The sequence below is a fragment of the Lipophrys pholis genome, assembly GCF_963383615.2.
Source record: "Lipophrys pholis genome assembly, chromosome: 21".
Lineage (NCBI taxonomy): Eukaryota > Metazoa > Chordata > Actinopteri > Blenniiformes > Blenniidae > Lipophrys > Lipophrys pholis.
This window is the reverse complement of record NC_137649.1, coordinates 9,667,473-9,689,122: the sequence shown is the minus strand read 5'-3', so window position 1 is coordinate 9,689,122 and position 21,650 is coordinate 9,667,473. Positions and strand designations below refer to the sequence as shown.

The 21,650-nt window shown below is 42.3% G+C and overlaps 1 protein-coding gene across 1 annotated transcript in view; it reads left to right on the top strand.

Annotated features, from left to right (window-relative positions):
- Positions 1-21,650, top strand: part of stxbp5a (syntaxin binding protein 5a (tomosyn)) — an 88,018-nt gene that overhangs the window by 30,771 nt on the left and 35,597 nt on the right. The window contains exons 3-5 of the mRNA XM_080491232.1: positions 3,799-3,880; positions 6,765-6,865; positions 15,347-15,481. Of these exons, the coding sequence (XP_080347358.1) occupies positions 3,799-3,880; positions 6,765-6,865; positions 15,347-15,481 (318 nt within the window). The remainder of the gene's footprint in view (positions 1-3,798; positions 3,881-6,764; positions 6,866-15,346; positions 15,482-21,650) is intronic.

The window sequence follows — 21,650 nt, the reverse complement described above, 5'->3', positions numbered from 1 at the left end:
AAGTATAGGAATTTCCTTTAACATCCTCGGGTTAAAATGTCCATTTACATATATTTTGGTAAATGCTCTATACAATATATCATGTTGCAAAAAAAAATCACTTTGCCCTTTGTCCAACTTTTCTTCTCTCTTCCCCAAATTTGGGAGGCATATATCAACTTTCTGCAGATCGATTTCTATTTTGGGACAAATACCTGCTTCTGCTGATTACCTTCATGCACAATCAGTAATTCAAGTCACACTTCAAGGTGGTAGACAATTTTTTTTTTGTGTTTGGACAAACAGCAGTAATGTTTCATTACCTCTCTCATCTTGTTTCCTCTCTGACCTTAGGAAGGATATATTGGAAAAAAAATGAAAATGTAAGAATCTCATTAAATGAGCAGATCTGGGCTTGCTCGCCACTATTTGCACATTTGGCCTACATGGGGGTCAGCGTTCCTCTCTGAGTCTGTCCTTTCGCCAGCAGCAGTATCCTGGAGCATGCCGGGCATACCAGGTCAAGTGGACAGAGCGTCGGGGTTGTCTGTGCTCATCTGCTGGCTGTGACAATAATTTGGTGCGTGCTGATGAGCTTTTTGCCTCTCTTAAAGACGGAGCACTTTTGCTCTCTTTCCAGTGTGAAGAACTTCAAGCTTTGGACGTTCAAGCGCTGCAGCGACCGTCTGTCGCTCTTCTCTAGCCCTTTGGTTTGACCGTTAGTGAAGCTGCACTTGTTTTAATGCCCCAATCCAGATCATGTTGTGTTTTTGCTTAAGCTTTCAAGGGAACCAAATTATTAAAGATACTCAATTATTCTGAAACGTTTAAATTATTAAAGCTATCCAGAATACAGCTGCATGTGAATTAGAGTGGTAAAGCCTGGATTTGGTAGTGAAAAGCTCATTAAATGTACCTTGACTCCCTAGTTGGACATTCACGCAAGGTTGTTTCCTTTTTCACTGCCAATTCTGCTTTCTAATGATCCTGCGCTGTATTTGTTTGAGAGGAGGTCACACCTCCATCACTACAGTGGCTGTCTGCAGCATGAGACGGATGTTAAGCTCTCAAGGGCTCGACGCACGTCGAAGCGGTGGCTCGTGGCCAAAAGGATCTTTCTACATAATGATGGCTTCTGACAAAGATATGTTTATCACGGACTTGGTGGCGCCCTCCTGGTCTCACAGTTCAAGTCTATTTGATTCTCCCGGGAGCTTATTGGCTAAAATCCAATGCAGCCAGTGGATTTTTCCCAGTCAGGGCATCATGGGTGCAGAGAGATAGAGTCCTTTAATTGCCTGCTGAGAGTGGGGGAGGACAAAGCTTAATCCACCTGAAGAGCGGAGGGCAAGGTTTCAGACAGCATTGTGGCTGTACGACACCTTTGATCTCAGACTGGAGAGGATGGAGGGGACAGCATGTACTCGGCTGTGATTTAAAACTGTGCGCTTTCTCTCGGTCCAAAAACGTTGAGTCAGGTGTCATTTGGTTAACTTGTTGGCATTACTAACTCCACAAGCTACAGAGCAGCATTTCCTTCCCCTGTCAAAGTGTTTGTGGCGAATCTGAATAAACCTAAATCAATTGAGCGCTTCTGTGTCAGAAATGTGATGGAAATAGCTCTCGTTTTAGTTTCTCCTGCATTAACCAGCTTCTCACTGTAAACCGCTATATGTTGTATTTAAGAGCAATGTTGATGAGAACTGAAAGAGTAAACTTAACTGCCTTTCATGTAAATTCATTCCCTCATGTGCACACTTACCAGTTTTGGTCAGATTAAAATGCAGTCTGCTGTTTTTACAGTCTTATCTGTGGAAGTGAGAACTCTACCTCCTAAACCTGAATGCTCACCATGCACCCCCCCACCCCCCGTTTCCATGTGGTTACATGAAATGGTGTTGTCGTGTGGACAGGGCCTTAAATCCATTTACAAAGTAGATCTCAGTTTGATGGAGTTTTCATGAAATCTCTTTAAAGTATGAAGGTCATCCATACATGTCAGTATTCTAGCAACAGATCTGGGGGAGTGGCAGCCTCTAATCATATTCTTTGAATTTCATGAGTTCTTTGAGAAACATTAAGTAGTAGAAAAACCACTAAATAATCCCTTTATGTCTTGGATTAAGTCCAGCACACAGCATTTCAGTGGAGGTTATGGAAATTATGTCATAGACGATACTGTTATGTCCTTCATGTGTCCATCGCTTGAGCCGATGCTTAAAATAAATGCAAAATATGTAGTTATTGCACTGCGAAGTGGATTAGTCCAAACCCTCTTTTTTTTTTTTTTCTTGACTTGAATCAGACTTAAACCAGTGAACACTGCAGATTAGGCTTTACTCATTGAGCAATTGTTTATACAAAATATTGATTGTAAAAGACCTTTACTCAGTTGGTGCTTGACAAATAGTGACGATTATGTTGCGCTGCTACTTATTTGAAGATATCGACATGATCTTGTACCTGTTTAACCGTCTTCGTCAGACTGTTTGAAACTCTTCTGTGGACACAGTCAGACATGTACAACATTGGTGAATTGATTACGCATTGCACAATGTGAGGAGTACCGCTGCCCAGGCCAGTGAGGATTGATCTGAGAGAGGAAGCCATTTCATTACAAATACATGCAAACCGAAGAGAAAGAAAACATATCTAGATAGTGCACATGATAAGCTGGGGACGTTGCGTTTGGAGAACACAAGATGTGAGCAGGTGGCTTTATTGTGGACACAACTCACTCCGGGAACTATTACATGAAGTACGACGACTTAATAAATGATGCTGATTCCTGTCTGGGGACTGGAGGCACAGTTTGCGCTGCAGGAGAGGAGGACTCGATTATCGGTGTTTGCATTAGACTCTTAGCTCTACCTACGACTGTTTTCAGGGTCTTTCTTTTTCCTCCTTCTTAATGGTTCAACAACGCGGCATCTTTCTTCTTCTTTAGTCTTTCTATCGTCACATAAACATGGAGGAATGATTCCTTCATGATGGCTGCTAAAGAAGATGCATGTGTCAAGCTTCATTTTAGTTAGATGGCTCTGCAGGCATTCTTACAGTAGCTGGCTGCATGCAGAAACACACCAGCCCTCCTCCCCTACACATTAATGATGAGCAATCGCGTCGTCCCCTGGGTGTTGTGCCCCCATATGAAACATTACCACCCCCCACCTTGGTCCTGATGCTCATGGGAGGAATGAATGGATGTAATCAGTAAGCTCACCCATTCACTCTCCCCAAGATAGGAAACTCGTTATTCTCTGTCCCTCTCCTCCTTTCCCCTCTCCTCTTCCTCTCTCTCTCTCTGTTTTTCATATCCTCGTTATTATTCTCTCATCTGCTTACATAATGTCCACCTCTTCTCTGCTGATTCATTTTCCATATATTTGAATGTATGGAGCCATACTTTCCATCATCTCCCCCTCACTCCTGTTACATTTCTCTTCTATATTTATTCCTCAGCAGCACTCTCTTCTACATGACTATTTCTGTTTGACGGCGGCTGCCTGCGTGGTTCAGGGTTTTCTGTGTCATTTACGAACACCTGAAATACATTTTGTGTCGTGTACCTGACATCTAAGTGCATTGAATCCAAGAGTGTATTGTCTTAGAATAGATCACCTCCTGTCGGAACTCGTCCTCATAGTGTGTAGCGATAGGATATAATGAGTCGGTGTTTTCAAGAAATAAATGTACAGGAACAGCGACGTAACGGTGTGGAACTCTCCAGCGACTCAGCTTCTTGACGCCATAATAAAAAAGGGCATGTCCGTTAGATGCAGAAACCCGTGTGTCTTTCCTTGACGGCTAACCTCTCAGGTTTGGTCGCCCTGGTGTGGAGTGTTACTGTCAGCACGAGAGCGGATCGGCCGTCATCCAGCTGCAGTTTCTCATCAATGAGGTAAGTCACAGAAAAAAAAAAAAACAGACTTTGCTTCAGTGACTCTCCGCTTGTTTTGATACTCAACCATCCCGCTCCGACATTGAAAAACTCCCTGGAAACTCAGTTCATCAAACTTACATATTTAGGAGTGTTTGCCAAAGAATAACAGTTGGCACTGCTGTGGACAACAAGGTCAGTGGTAAAATGCATTTTAGCCGGCGTTTAAAAAAAAAAAAAGAAGAAGAAGAAGAAAAATCAATATCTATTTAGGTGTGGACTATATTTAGAATATTTTTACTGCCATCAGACAGCTTTTTAATGAGCAGCTGAAGCTGTTGCAAGCTGTTCTTCAAAGCTACCAGACCTTGTTGGTAAAAACAGTGATTTTACTTCAGGAGCTGCTCCTGCTATTTGAATCGATTTTAATTTGTGTTACTGTGCGGTTTCACATTAATTTTTTTCTGTAGTAGATCAGCAGTGTGGACATGCTAGTATTGTGCGATAACTTATCGCTTTCTATATTCTCTGGCGACTTCCATATTTACTTCAGATCAACAACATAATACATCGACCCCTGATAATATAGCACAGAGGTGTCAAACTGATTTTAGTTGGGATGCCACATACAGCCAAAAGAAATAAACTTTCAGTGAGCTGGATCAGTAAAATTATAGCGTGACGACTTTAAATCACCCAAACCCATTGTCCTTTTGTTTTAGTGTGAATAAATATGACTACATTCTGATCATTCTTGAGAAAAGTAAGTGCAAATTCAACATTCTGCCAGTTTAACAGTGCATAGTGTCTTTTACTGCTGCATCACTGATCTCTCACCCACGGGGCAGAGCTGCATTCGGCTGTTCAGTTCTGCGTGTCGTTGTTGTTATGTCCATTACTTTTATTAAAACAGTCCAACCTGCTGCAGATAAACTCAGGAGATACAAACGTTTTGTATTGTTTGAGACGTGTTCATACAGTAAAAAGGTTCATACAAAACAAAAAAAGTGACTCAAAGAGGAAGGTCAAACGAGCAAAACTGAAACCAATGTCAATTTTTATTTTTTTAATATTACAACGAACAGTATTTTGAGGAGTAAATGATCAAATGTGTGGATTGTGACTTAACATGGTTAATCTGTGCAATACTGTCCTAATATCGTGTGAATATATTTCTATGTATGTATATATTATATTGTGAAGTATGTCACTGCTGTACTTTCTCGTTTTGTTCTTTTTCATATTCTGTTTTTTTTTTACCTTTGTAAACTGTAGCTGTCTTGTCCCGTTTTGTCTTACTTTTCACCAATTTAAATTAAATTAGCAGCTGAGATTATCATTCATGATCAAATAATCTCTCAGATGATGAAACTTTTGGCCGTCAAAGTGACCAAATGTGCTTATTTTAGAGCTTGTTGCTTCTTTAAACTGAGGAAATGGCTTTATTTTTTTACATTTAAAGTTCCCCAAGCGTGCCTAACTGAAACTCACTTGTGCATTTAAAAAAAAAGTAATGTTTTCAACTTCTTGACTTAAGGTTGGACGTTTAGGGGTCTCAGATTCAGGGTTCTGCTCTATGTATTCTTGTTTTTTGCCATCGTCATTTAACACAAGCATGTTGCAGTACCTCACTGTGGGACGCCATCACCGGGTCTGTTTCTTACAGTCGGTACCAGAAGTTTCTGAAAAGATTCCTCAGGTCAAGTGAACTGCGTTGCGTGCGTGCGTGCTGTGCGTTTGTTCTGACTATTTTGACAAGAACTGTGTGAGCTGCACAGCATGTGTAGTCAACTTATTTTTCACACTCTGTCACCGTTATGTTAGGCTTTTGTCAACCTTGTCCCACAGTAATATTCCATTTCCCCTCATCTTTTTTGATCTGACCCCCCCCCCCCCCCCCCCCCCCCCCCCCTCGACCACAGGGGATTCGTAAGCTCAGACCCTGCTGGGGACTACCACTGTCCTCATGTCGCTGTGGATTTAAAGTGTTGAAAGTTGGAACCAAACATCAGGTCACATTTTTGACCTTCAGCCTTAACCTTATTGAAAAAAGACTAAAACAAAAAACAAAAACAAACACATGCTAATATCAGGCAGTATGTAATAGCCGTTTATGGTCAAACAATCTCAGTGATGTGAGAAGAGTGTGGCACATTATATTGGATGAAAGACAACAATTACCAATTTTGTGAAAGAACAGTGCACACTTTAGGTTTAATGATGGATGATATCAGTTATGCGTCGTAAAACAGAATTCATGATGGCATCCTTTTATTAGTTTTTTTTTAAGGTCGCACAATCTCGCCAAACACATTGTCCATAATAACCCGACCGTTATGAAGTAATGGCTCAAGTAAAGAGTATGTTTGTCACTATATATCATGTTAACAGGGAACAAATTAAATCATAAGTCATGCTGATTGACATGTTGGCCTTATTAATTATTTACAACCCTTTCTGATTAAAAAATAAATAAAAATACTACAGCTGACGTGTGTGTGTGTGTGTGTGTGTGTGTGTGTGTGTGTGTGTGTGTGTGTGTGTGTGTGTGTGTGTGTGTGTGTGTGTGTTAGCATCTGCATGTGACTCAGCAGCTCCAACACCCCCCCCCCCGGGGGGCATAGAGATGATTTTTAGTGCCTCCTACACGTACACTCATATACATCTTCTGAATCATCTTTGTTACCTGGGAGAAAGCTGCCTATTTTAAATTCGCCTCGAGTTTCCAGGGAACGCCTGCCATGCTCTCACAGAAAATGTGCAGAAAAGTCTGGAGTTGGAGGCATGTGTGTTTGCTGACGTCATCTGTGTCTTGTTTGAATAGTTTGGGTTTTTTTCGTCTTTTTTTTTCTTTTTTTTTCTTCCTTCAAGCATGTCATAAATGTCCTTGCCTCTGCTGTGACAGGGAGCGCTGGTGAGTGCTTTGGCTGACGACAGCGTCCACTTGTGGAACCTGAGGCAGAAGAGACCCGCCATCCTCCACTCGCTCAAGTTCAACAGAGAGAGGTGAGTGGCTCACCCCCCGGCTCTATTTGTTGTCTTATTTTCTCAGTTAGTGGTCCACAGCATTTCATTAGACCCTCACACTTTATCTGGTGTGACCAAAACTGTGACTTTCATTCATGAACATGAACGTGAACTGCTAATTTCTGGACAGGGGCAGAATCGCAGTTTGCTGCCTGTGTCAACTGTGAGCTTTTTGCTCTCATACTGTATGCAAACAGATGGTTTTTTCATTTGGCTAAAGCGCGTGTGCGCCAGCAAAACTGTGCGCAGGGCAAAGGATGTGACACAGAGGCCCATGCTCTCTTTCTCTCTTTATTTTTCTGCCTGTGCTGGTCTCGTAACTAAACACTCATTATTTGGGTCACTTACTCTGCCTCCCCATCTCTGGAGCACAGGTGTGAGAATACACAAACACCTGAAAGTTTACTGCAGCCAGCCACATGCGCAGATAAAACGGAACACAAACACAAACCAGCCGTCACGGTTTAAAGATCTCACTTTTAGATTGAGTCCATCGTTATGGATATATCCTGCTCACTTAAATTAAAGAAGCTGTCCAACACATACAAGTGTTTTAGAAACCATTTGGTTTTATTTACTACAAGCAGTGTACCCTTTAGATTATAGCTGGTTATATTTCAAAGTTAAGAGTGGCATTATTATCAGGTTGTGATCAAGCTGGCCCAATCGTGTAAGTAACCAACCATGACACTCATAGAAAGAAGATTTATATACAAAGTTGGACGGCGTGATGAGAAGTCCCATCAAAAATTCAAGAATTAAACTTTCTCTCTGAATATCCCAGGTTTGCTTTGTGGGCTCTGTGTGTGGATTGTCTCTGGGAACTTCGGTTTCCTCCCTCAGTCCGAAAACATGCAGTTGAGGTGAAGTGGTGACATGAATGCGTGTGTGTGGTTCTTTATTTATGTATTTCTGTGTTTTTGCTCTGTGATGGACTGTGTCCGTGTTCAGAATGCACCTAACATAGCTCATAGGCGGCTCATGTTTGGATAAAGTTGTATCACAGATCTATTGATTGTCTACATCCACCTAATAACCCTGAAAAATGTCATTTTTTTCAAGAATTGTATATGTTCTGAGTTACAAACGCTGATTCACTTCACGTCAAAGAAGTCAGCAAGTTCTGTCTCTTGGAATCACAAACGCGATGATTACCCATCGGAGCTAATCATATCATTGGCCGGCGATCTGTCACTGGTAAAAGTGGTGAACGAGTTAAACGTCAGAACTGATAAAGTGAAAAAAGCACTGACGTGATGGACAGGTGGCCAGCAGCAACTTTTAGGGCGGGTTGTGTTCTTGCGGAGGCGCTTGACCGCCCCTGACATTTAGTTAGCATTGCTGTCCGACGCAATGACCTGGAGACATGGCATCAGAGAGGAGCGGAGTTACTGCGTCTTCCGAGATGTGGAGACGGCAAAGAGAAACGGCAAAGTCACTTGACACATTTAGAGTGGGAGGAGTGGGGAGGTACGCTCCGCTGGAGTTCAGCTGCGGCAGTGGGAACAAGTGGAGAGGAGCAAACGGGGAATCTTGAGAGGAAAAATAGCTTCAGAAATTTTTGAAGGGTTGGCAAATGGAGTTGAGAGGAACAAAGAAGGCTACGATGAAGGGGTGGAAGTGCAGCCGCTCAAGTAGGAGGAGGTCTGGAGAGGCAAGCGTACATTCCAGCCCACTCCAAACATTCTTTCTCTTCGGCAACTTAGAAAAAGAATTCTGAAGTATAAGCGAACATCATTCAGCCCCTCGTTTGTAAATATTGAAGTTTGAGCCGCACTTACTTGAACAGGCTTCGCCAGCTATAACTGTACTGAAGCTATAACTGTAGGAGCCGTTTGTTTGAGGAAGTGGTTTTAGTGAAATATCTCACCTGGTGACGCTGTGACTTTTTGTTTAGCCTTTCCTCTTGGGCTCAGGGATTCCTGTATGGAGCAACACAGTAGGTATAACATCCCCCGTGTGAGGGTTTTCTCTGGGTTCTTCCGTTTTCTCAACACAATCCCCCCAAAAAAGGCTGATTGGTGTCACTGAACTGCCTCTTTGTGTGAGTCTGCCTTGTGATAGACTCGCAACCTGTCCAGGGTGTGTACTGCCAAAATGGGTTTTCCAAATATCAGATATCAACACTAAATTTGAGAAAAAAATATTTAAACCTAGTGAAATTATCTGTCCATGCAGCAAGCACATTTTACTTGATAAGAAATCTTGAAATAAGATTTTAAAATCAAAATTTAAGATTATACTGTAAAATCAAGGACTAAAAACATTTTTAAAACAAGCCAAATTTTCTATCAGGTCTAAAAATGAGATTTTAAGTCTTGGCAAGTAATTAATGTCATAATTTTCAGTTTGCCCACCGTCTCCAGCGTGCTGTGACACGTTGGCTAAAACAGTGTTGAAGATAAATGGTTTCATATGTGAGCTTTTGTACAAAATATGGTGTAGTGGCTCACAGATTAGGCGTTGGCAGAGATTGTCAGATGCATTGAACTCGATGCATTTGACAATCATGTAAACGGCGCATGTGCTCGTACATGTTTTAATTTGTGTTTGTTCCTGGAATCCCACGTGGGTTTATCTCGTTTCAAATTGTCGCCTAAATTTTCACTGTAAAAGGTGTGCATCCCCGAGTGGCATTGATCACACTCTTTTCATATTGTGGTTAAAAATAACTTGGTTGAAATTCTTAATATAGTTCACAGCTCCAAGTGTCACTTTAAGCAAAATAAAGAAACAGTGTTTACCATTATTCATGCTGACATGTTGCGTGATTAAATGAGACATAGTTGCGAAACCTTTTTTTCTCATCCTCCACTTGCTTCTCTGTATCCATCCGTTTCTGTTTGCTCAAAACTTGATAATAACAAACATTTCAAGAAAAGGACAATCAGCCAACAGGAACTGCCACATAATCCTCATAATAAATGTAAACTCTTACAAGACAAATGAAAAACTCATGTTGAGGAAACCTCACATATGTTGGGGCTTATTAGTAACCACAGACTGTGTATATCTACTTTATCACAGAAATTTGTCTTTATTACATCTTCATTAGTTCAGAATGACCAAAAAGCAAACTGCGCTGGTGGTTTTATACGGGGTTTGTAAATCTCCTGGTTGCTTCTTACATTCCGATTCTAGTTTGTAGCATCCGACCACAATTGATAGTTTTTTTTTATTGAAATATTGGAACAGAATGTAAAATGTTAAATAGCTGTGGAGGTGATGGTTGGCAGAGAATCCGCCTTTGTAAAATCCATCTTAGTGATGCGAACAGATTTCTATACATCTGTATGCATAAAAGCAGGAAGTTGTGTCAGGTTTATTGCAGGTGTTTTGTGGCTGTCTTGGCAAATGCTTTTTTTAACAAGGTTATTTTTGGAAACTAAATAATAGGCCACGGGCAGGGCAATCTAAGATTATATTGGGGTCCTCCATGATTAAAAAAGGCAATTTAAAAATGTTCCTTCATTTCTCCACGTTAATTTTCTTTGACGGCCTGAAATCACTTTTTTTTTTAATCCAGGGCTGCTGTCAATTATCTTCCCCAATACTGTAAACAGACTTTCCATGTCCACCTGCCTCCGTTCCTTCTTCCCCGCTCTCCTCTGATCACAATAGGAGTTGATGGGTGAAAGCAGTGTTGCAGAAAGCCCCTCAGTGTCAGCATCCATTCACATCAGATCATCGGCACCACAGAAGAGAGGAGAGAAGATGGGAGGAGAGGAGTTGAGACAGACTGGGCCTCAGCCAGCGAGCAGTGAGTCAGTCTGTGGGAAGGAGCGTGGGGATGGAGGGAGTGCAGAAGAAATCCTGCCGAGTCACTCTGGCGTAGGATGCTCTCGTCACCTCCTGGCCTCGCAGGAATGCAGTGCAGATGCGGATGCTATCCGCAAATCAGGATGATATGATGGGAGATAACGGCAGCGGGAGTGCAGTCGCAGCATGAGGAAACTCTGCACTTTTGCTCGCGCGTCGGTCGGGTTAGGGAAATTTGTTTTTGTAAACAACCATTCCATATGTTCCTGACACATTCAGGCGACTTGAATCTCCTTAAAAAACCTCAATGTCCAGTTTGTGCCCAGCAGGAATCAGAACCTTTCTTTAAATCCTGAAATATCTTCTGAATACATTTTGACATCAATAGTGAACCATTTAAAAGACTTTAAAATGAAATGATTTCGTTCAGCAGAGGTAAGATATTTGACAGACTAATGTTGCAAACAATAATAATGCATAGGTTTTATATAGCGCTTCTCAGGACTCTCAAAGACTCTTTCCATTGCATTATTCATTCACTCCATACTTGATGGTGGTAAGCTACATTTGTCGCCACCGCTGCTCTGGGGTAGACTGACGGAAGCGAGGCTGCCAATCTGCGCCTTCGGCCACTCCGATTAATAATGTTTATAATAATAATTAATAATCAGGATATGTTACAAAATTAAATCGGTGTAAACTAGCTGCGTGCACCATGAAATATAAACATATTGAAATGTTATATCATGTGAAGACTGTTTTGTTTTCCTCAACTTAAATGAATAGAATAGAAGTAGATTGGCTTCAGCCCAAACAGATGCATGTTTTTTTTTCGGTCTTGTTACTTTTTAACTTAAAATTTTCTCATGTAAGCACTTCTTTCCTGCAATTGATTGAAAGAGAGGGAGAGAGATGGAAAGAGAGAGCGAGAAAGAGAGGTCAGTGTGTGTGTGTGTGTGTGTGTGTGTGTGTGTGTGTGTGTGTGTGTGTGTGTGTGTGTGTGTGTGTGTGTGTGTGTGTGTGTGTGTGTGTGTGTGTGTGTGTGTGTGTGTGTGTGTGTGTGTGTGTGTGTGTGTGTGTGTGTGTGTGTGTGTGTGTGTGTGTGTTTGTGTCTAAGTATGCAGTCTGGTAGTAGATTAGTTTCTTCTTAATTACGACCCTGTGCTAGAGTAGATTGGGGTCTGGCCGTTCGCAGACTCTCGCTCTATCCGGTCTGGAGCTTGGCCAGATAGAGACCGTATGTTATTGGCTTCTGTTTGATTTATGCTTTCTTAGTGATGAGAAATGTGTTCCAGGTCTCAAGGCAATTCAGTAGTTAATCAACTTTTTTTTTCTTTTTATTTTGCTCCGGTTGTTGCTCAATAATTGTCAGGTTATCGACATTGTCTTTGTCAAGACGATATTCTAAACAATGGCAAAAAGAATATCTGCAATCTCAATTACTCTAAAAGTCGAGGCCAAATTGTTTTAGACGGGAATATTTGCCAGATAAGCATTTAATGGAGAAAGGATTAACACAAAGCGTGTGATTAATATAGCATATATTAAATATTTTGATCAGTCCTATTATTCCTTCTGTCAGCATTTTCCCTTTCCCACCATTGTGCACACAGCGTAGTTTTTCTCATTATTATGCTGTCATACATTGCAGTTTCACATAATTTAAAATGTGTTGAATTATGTTTCTTTCTACTTTTTTTTCACTGAAGTAATGACTCTCCTCTTAATAGAGGAAGTAAATCCTGTCTGTTTCACACCACATTATTGTCCAGTCAGCCAATCAGTGGTCAGTGCTCAAGGTGAAATTATGAAAAGATGTTCAGGAAACGGTGGGAAAAAAAAGAAGTATTGTTACATCAGAGCAGTTTAGATCAAAGTGGTGATTTCTAATGACGGACAGGAGCAGATTACTCCATTTGTAGGGATGATCCTGGTTGATAGGAGCATCACATAAAACTGTGCATTAGAAAAGATGATTTTTCTGATATATCCCCAGCCCTCAATTCATCGGCAGTGAACCGTGCTCCCGTCCGCCTAGCCCACGGTGCCGTTGGTATCAGAGTTGTGCTGTGTGGCAGGCGTCTGTCATTTTGGCGGCGATGTGTTTGGCCCTGAGCCGGCAAGCTGGCGGCTGCCTCTGTGTGTCGTGACCACTTGAAGCTGGAGATTTCACCGGGAGACATGTGCGTGCACAACAAGTGTGAGCGAGTGTGACGCACACGAGAAATACAGTTGCCCAAACAATCGAGTGCATATTTGCACACAAACACACACGCGGATGGACGCTGACACAGACGCAGACAAACCGAGGGCAAATTGGTACAATCCAGACACGGCCTCTCTGTTGGCCTCTCCGCATTCCCAGAGCCTGCTGGCTGGTGTGTGCACATGCACAGATCTGACATATTCAAGTACAGCATACTTTTACACACAAGTACACATGGAGTTGGATCATTTCTTCCCGAGCCAGTAAGACAAAAAATGTGTGTGCACAAAAACATTAGACAAAGCACACATTCAATGCATGTACATTGGTATTTTAGAAAAAACAAAAACACGCCCGTATGCCCTCACGTGCAAAGATGAAGCACATCTGTTGATGCAGATGGAAACAGGCCATTAAATTGAGGAGGCCATCTGTGTACCGGATGTAAGGATACCACGAGCTGACATGCAAAGTTGTGTTGGCGTTACGTTATCTCTGGTTAAGTGAGTGTGTGCAAACATGAGCATTTCAGCGATTGGCCAAAACTCTGCACATTTGGGGCTGTTACCACATGTGTCTGTGTCTTTATTTGGTTTTGTGTGGACATTGTTTTGGCCATCTTTAAGTAGCAGAACTCTTGGTGTACATCTAATTAAGAATGTGAGTACCGGATGCATGTGGCAGGACAAATTTCTTGCTCATAGCATTTTATATACAAATGATTGCATTAAAAGTCGTGTTGACCTTCATGAAAAGACAAAGCCAAATCAGCCTGTGCAGCTCGAGTTCTGATTAAGCCAGGCCATACTCCTGCTCTATGTAAATGTAACCTACAGACCAGGCCTAGGAGATATCGTCATGGAAGATATGAAGCATCTGGTGGTATTTATGGGTCACAGACTTCCGACAGTCTTTCACTGGAAGAGATTTTCCATATAATACAAAATAAGATGACTTTATGAGACCTTGTGACTATTCTAAACTCCTGAGCATTTAGACTTTAAATGGTAAAGGCTTTATTTCATGCATATTTCCTATGTTTAAAGCAGTTACAGCAAAGACTTCAATCTTCTTTAAAACCTCATCTCTAAGTTATGTTGTGTTAATTTACTGTATTTAAAACATCAAATATATTTTACTATTTGAATGTATTCATATGCTACTGAACCTTAAATAGTTTTTTTGTTTGAGTTGTAAATTCTATTGTTGGATTTTGATCAGTGGCTTAAAGGTTTGTATCTCTGTGCTTCACCACCATGTACAGTGGTCGGCCATTACACTATGTCCGATTGTCTCGTTGTTATGGCACCTTTGATGGTTTGCCGTGGTCAGTGATTCAAGCAAGAAAAGGTTTTGAACCAACATTACAGCCTTTAAAGGTCAGGGTTGATTAATGTTTGCGAGAAATGAGTAACATTTGACATCTGAACAGATTAACCCTTTTGTATGTTTATTCTTCAGCATATAACTGAAGTCAGCATCTCTCCCTGGACTCTTACGAAGTCTTTAAATACATCTCAGTTAGTAGTATTTTATTGCTTTTAGACCCTTAACAAACTGGCCATGAGCTCATTCAGATATATCTGAATAGTAGAAGGGTTTAGGTTCAAGCACCAGTGTTAATAATTCATGTTTGTCACTCTTCAAACTGATTATCTGTGAAAAACATGCTTTATCTCTGTGTAATACTTTTTGGACATGCTGTTCCTACTTAATCTGTCTATGGCAGCAGATATTCAAACTTTATTGCGCCGGGTGAATCCATGACTGAAGACGAGCCAATCCGTCAGCGCTGTATAGAAAGGATTTTACCTTAACAATGGGAAACCTACAGACACAGGTTTTTTCGGGTGATGCTGATGAAGTGTCTTGGTTCGACTTGTAGAGAGAAGCCAGTGAAGTCCACAGGTGTGGCTCACACCCGGTGCAATATCAAAAGGATCCCTGGAGGAGCTGAACGACCTTGAATTATTAGCAAGCCAGATTAGCAAGGTTGTGCATTATTATTATTCCTCAGACGGGCTGGAGGTTGAATTGGAGGATGGATGAAAGAACAAAATGATGAAAAAGAGATGAGAAGATGAATGGATGGTCACCGTTGAGGAGCGAAGGGTTTATAACCTCTCATTAAACTTAAGTCTGATAGATGGATGAAAGGAGGAGATGGAGGTGATAATGAAAACAGGAGAAATTATAGGTGCCTCCTTGCCCTCATGTATCCTGTGGGTGTTGAGAAAAGGGGCTGATTGAATGATTCAAGAATTTTTTTTTTCTTTGGTTTTCCGCTCTCATCTTGACTGCTTCGACCTGACGGAGTGGCAAATAATCCCGGCAGAGTTTTTGCATAATTCGTTTTCTGAGACATTTTCAGGAGCATTCTGTCATGCGAATATCTGTCTTTCTTCCCAGTTCGTCCACCTTTCAGTTGTCCTCTGTTTCACGTTCGACTCCCCATAACGACTTTTCAGAATCGTCTTCTCTCACTCTTTCCACAGAATAACTTTCTGCCACCTGCCCTTCCAGAGTAAATGGTTGTACATCGGCACAGAACGAGGGAACATCCACATTGTCAACGTGGAGTCCTTCACCCTCTCAGGCTACGTCATCATGTGGAACAAAGCCATTGAACTGTGAGTGCACTTTGTTTTTTTTGGAGACTAATTTGTGAAATACTGACACTGAAGATAGCGTTGTTTTGTTTTGGGGTTTTTTGACAGCTCTTGGGGTCTCCCGTGTGATCGGGAATTTTACTTTACAAAAGGTTATTGTACTTTGCGTGTGAGCTAAAGAAGAGTCATTAGTCAAGTCAGTTCCGGGCGCAGTATCAGATTCCAGGTACTGAGCGACCTGTCTCTTCGCTGTTTGAATGGCTCTGTCAGCTTGACAGGCTCCATTTTGGTTCCCTGCTGTACCGACTTAAATTATTCACTGGAGCGTTTTGCTTCACGCTTTCCCCCTCATCCCCTTTTGTGTGTGTGTGTGTGTGTGTGTGTGTGTGTGTGTGTGTGTGTGTGTGTGTGTGTGTGTGTGTGTGTGTGTGTGTGTGTGTGTGTGTGTGTGTGTGTGTGTGTGTGTGTGTGTGTGTGTGTGTGTGTGTGTGTGTGTGTGTGTGTGTGTGTGTGTGTGTGTGTGTGTGTGTGTGTGTGTGTGTGTGTGTGTGTGTGTGTGTGTGTGTGTGTGTGTGTGTGTGTGTGTGTGTGTCAGAGGGGGAGGGTGGAACAGGTGTCTGCCGAGATCAGTGTATGGTACACACAGACGTCTCGTCGACAGGGCTGCAGGGAGGAAGAGGCGAGAGTGAGTGTGGTGGGAGAGAGAAGAGGAGAGACGGAGGGAGAGTGTATGACAGAGGGGAGAGGAACAGGATGGATGAGACGGGCTTTTCGCCCGGGGGAAAGGACATGCAGAGATGAAGAGTGAGGGAGGGGAGGGACGGAGTGGTGGCAGAGGGATAAATGCAGGTAACAGAGGGAATAGCTGAAGATGGGATGAATCAGAATTGAGATGTGGATGGAAAAGGTTTCCAATTAAAGGCAGAAGGGCAAAAGAGAGCGATATAGAGAGATAATGATAAGACATAGATTAGATAAGAATATAAGTATGAGATCTTTTGAATAAAGGACACTCCCCATTTCCTAACTCGATTTTCCACACTCCTTCACCCCAACATTTTATTTCAGTTTTCGACAATCATTTCCATAGAGTGCCACTAAAAGGGCATATTTTCTTTAGACCAGTCCAGAATTTAGCATCTGCTTGTTTTAATTTTACATTGATTTTGGAAAAGTACCCAAACATGATATGTGCCTGCCCAAACATTTCTTAACAACTGAACATCACGTCAGCAATGCTCATCTTTTATGAGTTTAATTTTGTACACATGCTTCCTCTCCTTAATCAACCTCTCTTAGTTTTACAATGATAATATTGTAAATTGTACCTGTTAAATATCCCGTTTGAAAAGTTAAAGACGTTTGCAGAAGTACAGTATAAAGGTGGTGGATATCCCCGATACCATGCCAGCGGAAGAACAACCTGCCGATTGGCCTTTGCACAGACATCACATGATGTGGAACAAAACATGTCAATCTGGTGAACTTTATGTCACTGTTGCAAAAATGAATATGGCTCAAAATGAACCATCCGAGACTCCTTAAGTGAGACTGTTACCACAGTCATGGATCACCGGCAGAACCCAAGTGCAGACTCCGACACAGAGTGTAACGTTTGAAACTTTAATTTCAAAACGGGTTCAACAGAAATCAATGAAGGTATCCAGAAAGGGAAACACGAATGAGTCCAAAAACACGAGGAAGTCACGAGAAAATACAAGGAGAAGGCGGGGTGTTTAGGCACGAGGGTACTAAAACGATCTGGCTCAGAAACATCAGGAAAGAAGGTTTATGTGCACTGGGAGGGGGAATCACATTAGCGAGAATAATGCACACTGAGGGAAGAGACACGGGAAGACAAGAGCACTGAGATGGAGACGAAACAGATTAGTGTCCAAATAAAACAGGAAGGGGTGAAACAGGTAAGACACGAACTTAACGAGGACACAAGGCGACCTGGCAACCAATGTGGAGCACACATGAATAATAACTCAAAGTATTTTTTCCGTGCAGTGGCCATAACAATTCAACATAAACTGACCAAAACCGTCTATATCTTCGCTTCCCGCAAAAATAAATTCTGCTTAGCTACCGTCACATATCCAGTTTTCTATGGCTTTTTTTCTTGGGGACCATAAAACATGTTGGTCTTGCTGTCCAAACTGCGGCTCCCCACATTTAGTTAAAGTACACTGTTTTTCTCTTTCTTCTGATTCAGGTCTCAATCACCTACTCCGCCATTCTGAGCGACATTATGTTTTAGATGACGGCAGTAGTACCAGGACTCAGTTCTCTATCATATGTTACGCCTGCAGTGGGTCTGCTTATCTATCTGTGTGTGAACGTGTCTGTGGTTTCACTTTGATGCAGATCAGAGGGGTGATTCTCTTTTTGTGGCTCTCCTTGTGTCTTGGTGCCAGCTGTGATGTGTGTGCAGGGTTTCTGGTCATACTGAAAAGCTTCTGTTGGAACTGGACTTACAGCCACAACTAAAATATATATAATCTGAATTTGTTTTTAATAATACTGATTACATTTTGAATTCATTTTAAGTATTTTTATCTTCTCAACAAGAAAAGAAATTTGGGCTTAGAGAATCTGTAATTAACGTGCTCTATTGGTTTCAAACCATGCCTAGCCCACCTCCGACCTATTACAACCCTTGTTATGAGGCTGGGATCATAGTGGGGTCGTAATCCCTCGGGCCCTGCTATTTGGAAACAGGCTGCTGTTGCTGTGCCAGTGGCCCCGGGCTCGGTGTGGCCCAGTGCTCTATGTGCCTCTGTGACTCACACACCTCTGTTCCCAGGCGACTGTACTGGAAACTGTACTGGCCTATTAGATAAACACATATCTTAGACCAACTGCATGGCACCATAGTTCAGTCAGTGCTACAGGCATGAGGGCCAGTGCACCCAGGCCACATGTGAGTCTGTTTGTTGACATGATGCACAATGTTTCTGCATGTATGCACTCTGCACTATGAAGAAAGATGTAGATGTATGCATGTATTTGGCAGAGTTTTTGTGTGCTTCTATGTGTGTGGTTAATTTGATTCCACTCCATGGTCACATGGCTTAGGAGAGGCAATCAGAAGTGAGACAGGAGGGGCAAATGTTAACAGCTTACGATGACACATAGTTCACGTGGACATGCTGACCCGAGGCGTCTCTTGTTCTGTCCACATTTATGTTCTCCTACTCCCTCCATTCCTGGACCCTGAAGCTATTGTAAATACTTGCTTGAATTTCAATATTCCTGCTCCTGGCATACTTGCATGTGTGGTCTGCAGCTAGTACCACTGTACTCAAGGAAAAGATTACTGCACTCCAACATTCAGTTGTTGGCATTGCATACTGCCCTTTTCTCTCTGAACCATCATGGGCAGGTTATATTTTCTTTCTTGTTCGTTCAAACTGCTTAAAATACATAAACAATGATTGTTTGACAAAAATTGAAGTCTGTCTGTATCGATCGCATATTGTACCAGTGGCCTGGCCAGGGTAAACTCGAGCTCCTTGTAACTTATACATAGAGGAAGAACACATTACATAGATACAGCACACATACGCAAAACATGATGGTTAGGAGGTTAGCGATCTTTAAAAGTCAATTCTAAATGTCACTAACAAAAGAGCCCCGTTCACCCTTTTTTTTTTTCTTTGTTTTTTTTTTTCCTGAAAAGTGCTGGCCGAGCACTGCAGCACCGTGTGAATGGAACACTTCTGTAAAGACCAAGTGCTGCCCTTATATTTTGTTTCTACGACATCGACATAAGTATGTCGACGACGTCGCCAGAAAGCGTTCAACGTGCCTGAAAACATAAAATAGCCGATAAACTTTCAACAACATGGACACTTGCCAGCGATGTTTAACGTGCTTTCACAGCAGCTGTTTTTATGCGGACGTAGTTGAGTTTTGGGACTGACTTCGGGGAGGTGCGATCACAACACTCGCAGCCACACTGAGACCAGCCTGAAGAGGTGATCTCAGTGAGACTCCTGTCGCACTGCGGAGCAGTACGAGTGCGCTGTTAAAGCAGCGGCACAATGGTGCACGCCGATTGCTTTGCGTACTCCGAAATGTTGTGTGAAAGAAGGCTTCTGCTGATAACAGCAGCGCATCAACATATTTGTTTTTTCTCAAACCGCAGCCTGGCTTCATTGTAATTTCCACCTTTAGCATTGAAGGAGGTGACCAGTCCCACTGAAAACTAATGTTACCCTGTTGCCGTTGTTAACTTCTAATATTGAGCGGCGTAAGCACGAGGCTCAATGTGTCGCGATGCTCTGTATTCATGAAAACATGGCACTCACCATGTTGTCATGCTCAGTAGTCACTGAAACATGAGGCTCCGCCAGTTGGTGTGGTGTTTGGACCAGAACGGGAAAGAAAATCGGTGTGAATGGGAACCACAATAACTGGAATGCATCAAATTTCCGTTGGTCACCAAATGCACACACTGGCCGTCACGAACAGGAGTGAAAGCACCTTTAGTCACATGACATGCCATCATAAACTGACTTTTGTGTCATATTTTTCCCTCTAAATTTGGTTGTCAACAAGCTGAGGCCTGGACTACCATGTAAATTATAATTTCCTGCTAAAAATGTAATGTATAGCAGTCTTTATGGAGAATCATACATGTTCAAAATCATCCCAAACACCCAATAAACAGTTTGTTGAGGTGAAGTGAAGCCACATACAGTATGGGCAGGCTGCAGACGGGCTGTTCATAGCCGTGTTGGTCATGGTGACTGCACCTCTGCTTCCTCAGAGATTGTCACCCACGACGACACCAGATGTTCAGGACTCCACGTTACAGATGTGCGTGTATCTATTATGTACACAGCCAACCCCTCGAACAGGTGAAGAGGAAGCTGAATAAACATAGAGGATTTTATACTTACACACAGATTCAGATTGCTTTCCTTGTTTTTTTTTGAGTTCATATCATAATTTTGTGAGTAAATGAAAGAGGAGAGGCAGGTGCATCTGCACTGAGGCCGACAGACAGACAGAATATCTATTTTGAGGTAGATTCTGCTCGTAGCTTCTAACATGATTGAAGCTATCGATATCAGTTCTTGCCATTAATAAAGACACAAAAGATAGCATCATTTATTATTGTTTATTAAAATTACACTATAATCGCACAAACACATCTAAACAACAAATATGCATACAAATGTGTACACAATAGTGCACAATAAGCATATTTTCACAGTGCATGTTAACAGTCACTCAGCGGTGACCAACCACCAGTATGGATGGTTTTTGGGTCTGTGCTCCTCTGGCCATCCTCTGTTGCCATGGAGATTCCTTTATCTCCGAACCTGAGTGTGTATTTGTGGGCTCTCCAAATATGTTTCTTTTACAGCAAAGGGTTTCATTGAATCGAATTCTTACTGAGTCGGGGTAATGCAGAGAGCAATACACATACAACGCAAGAAATCTCATGGGGGACTAAAGGAGGGTCCAACAAAGGAGTTGATTTTTGTAATACAAGATGGAAGTAATTGTTTGTTATGGTGTTGTTTATGGATTGGGCAAATGTTTGAGATGTGTCTTAATTGTGCTGACATGCAAATGTGCGGGCTATAGTGTGGTTAGCTGAGAGACAGACAGTGAAGGGGGGGATTAGATAAATCAACAGCTCCGGCTGCAGCACAGCTTAGGTAATAAGGCTCCAGCACTAACAGGCTAAATATAGAGACGACTGACTGACTGCCTGCCCACTAACTGCACGCGCGCGCACACACACGCACGCACGCACGCACGCACGCACGCACGCACGCACGCACGCACGCACGCACGCACGCACGCACGCACGCACGCACGCACACACACACACACACACACAGTTGTGTATCTGTCCCTTTGCTCATAATCACAGATATATTATGTATATGCAGAGCTAAAATGAACAACAGTCATCCCCTGCTAATTGATTTTCACCCCAAACATGTTCTCATTGAAGCATGTGGCACTTTTCATAGGTTCATATTAGCAGCAGCGCGCCCTGCCCTTTGCTGTCAGATTAAAGGATGAATAAAAACCCAGTCCGTGTTAAAGCAAGGACTTTGCCTCGCCTGGTTTTTGCATTACTTACATTCGGTTGCTCGTTTCCCTTCTTCTCCTTGTCAGGGAACCCTGACCTTGCTCCACAGCACCAGGGTTACGTTTCAGG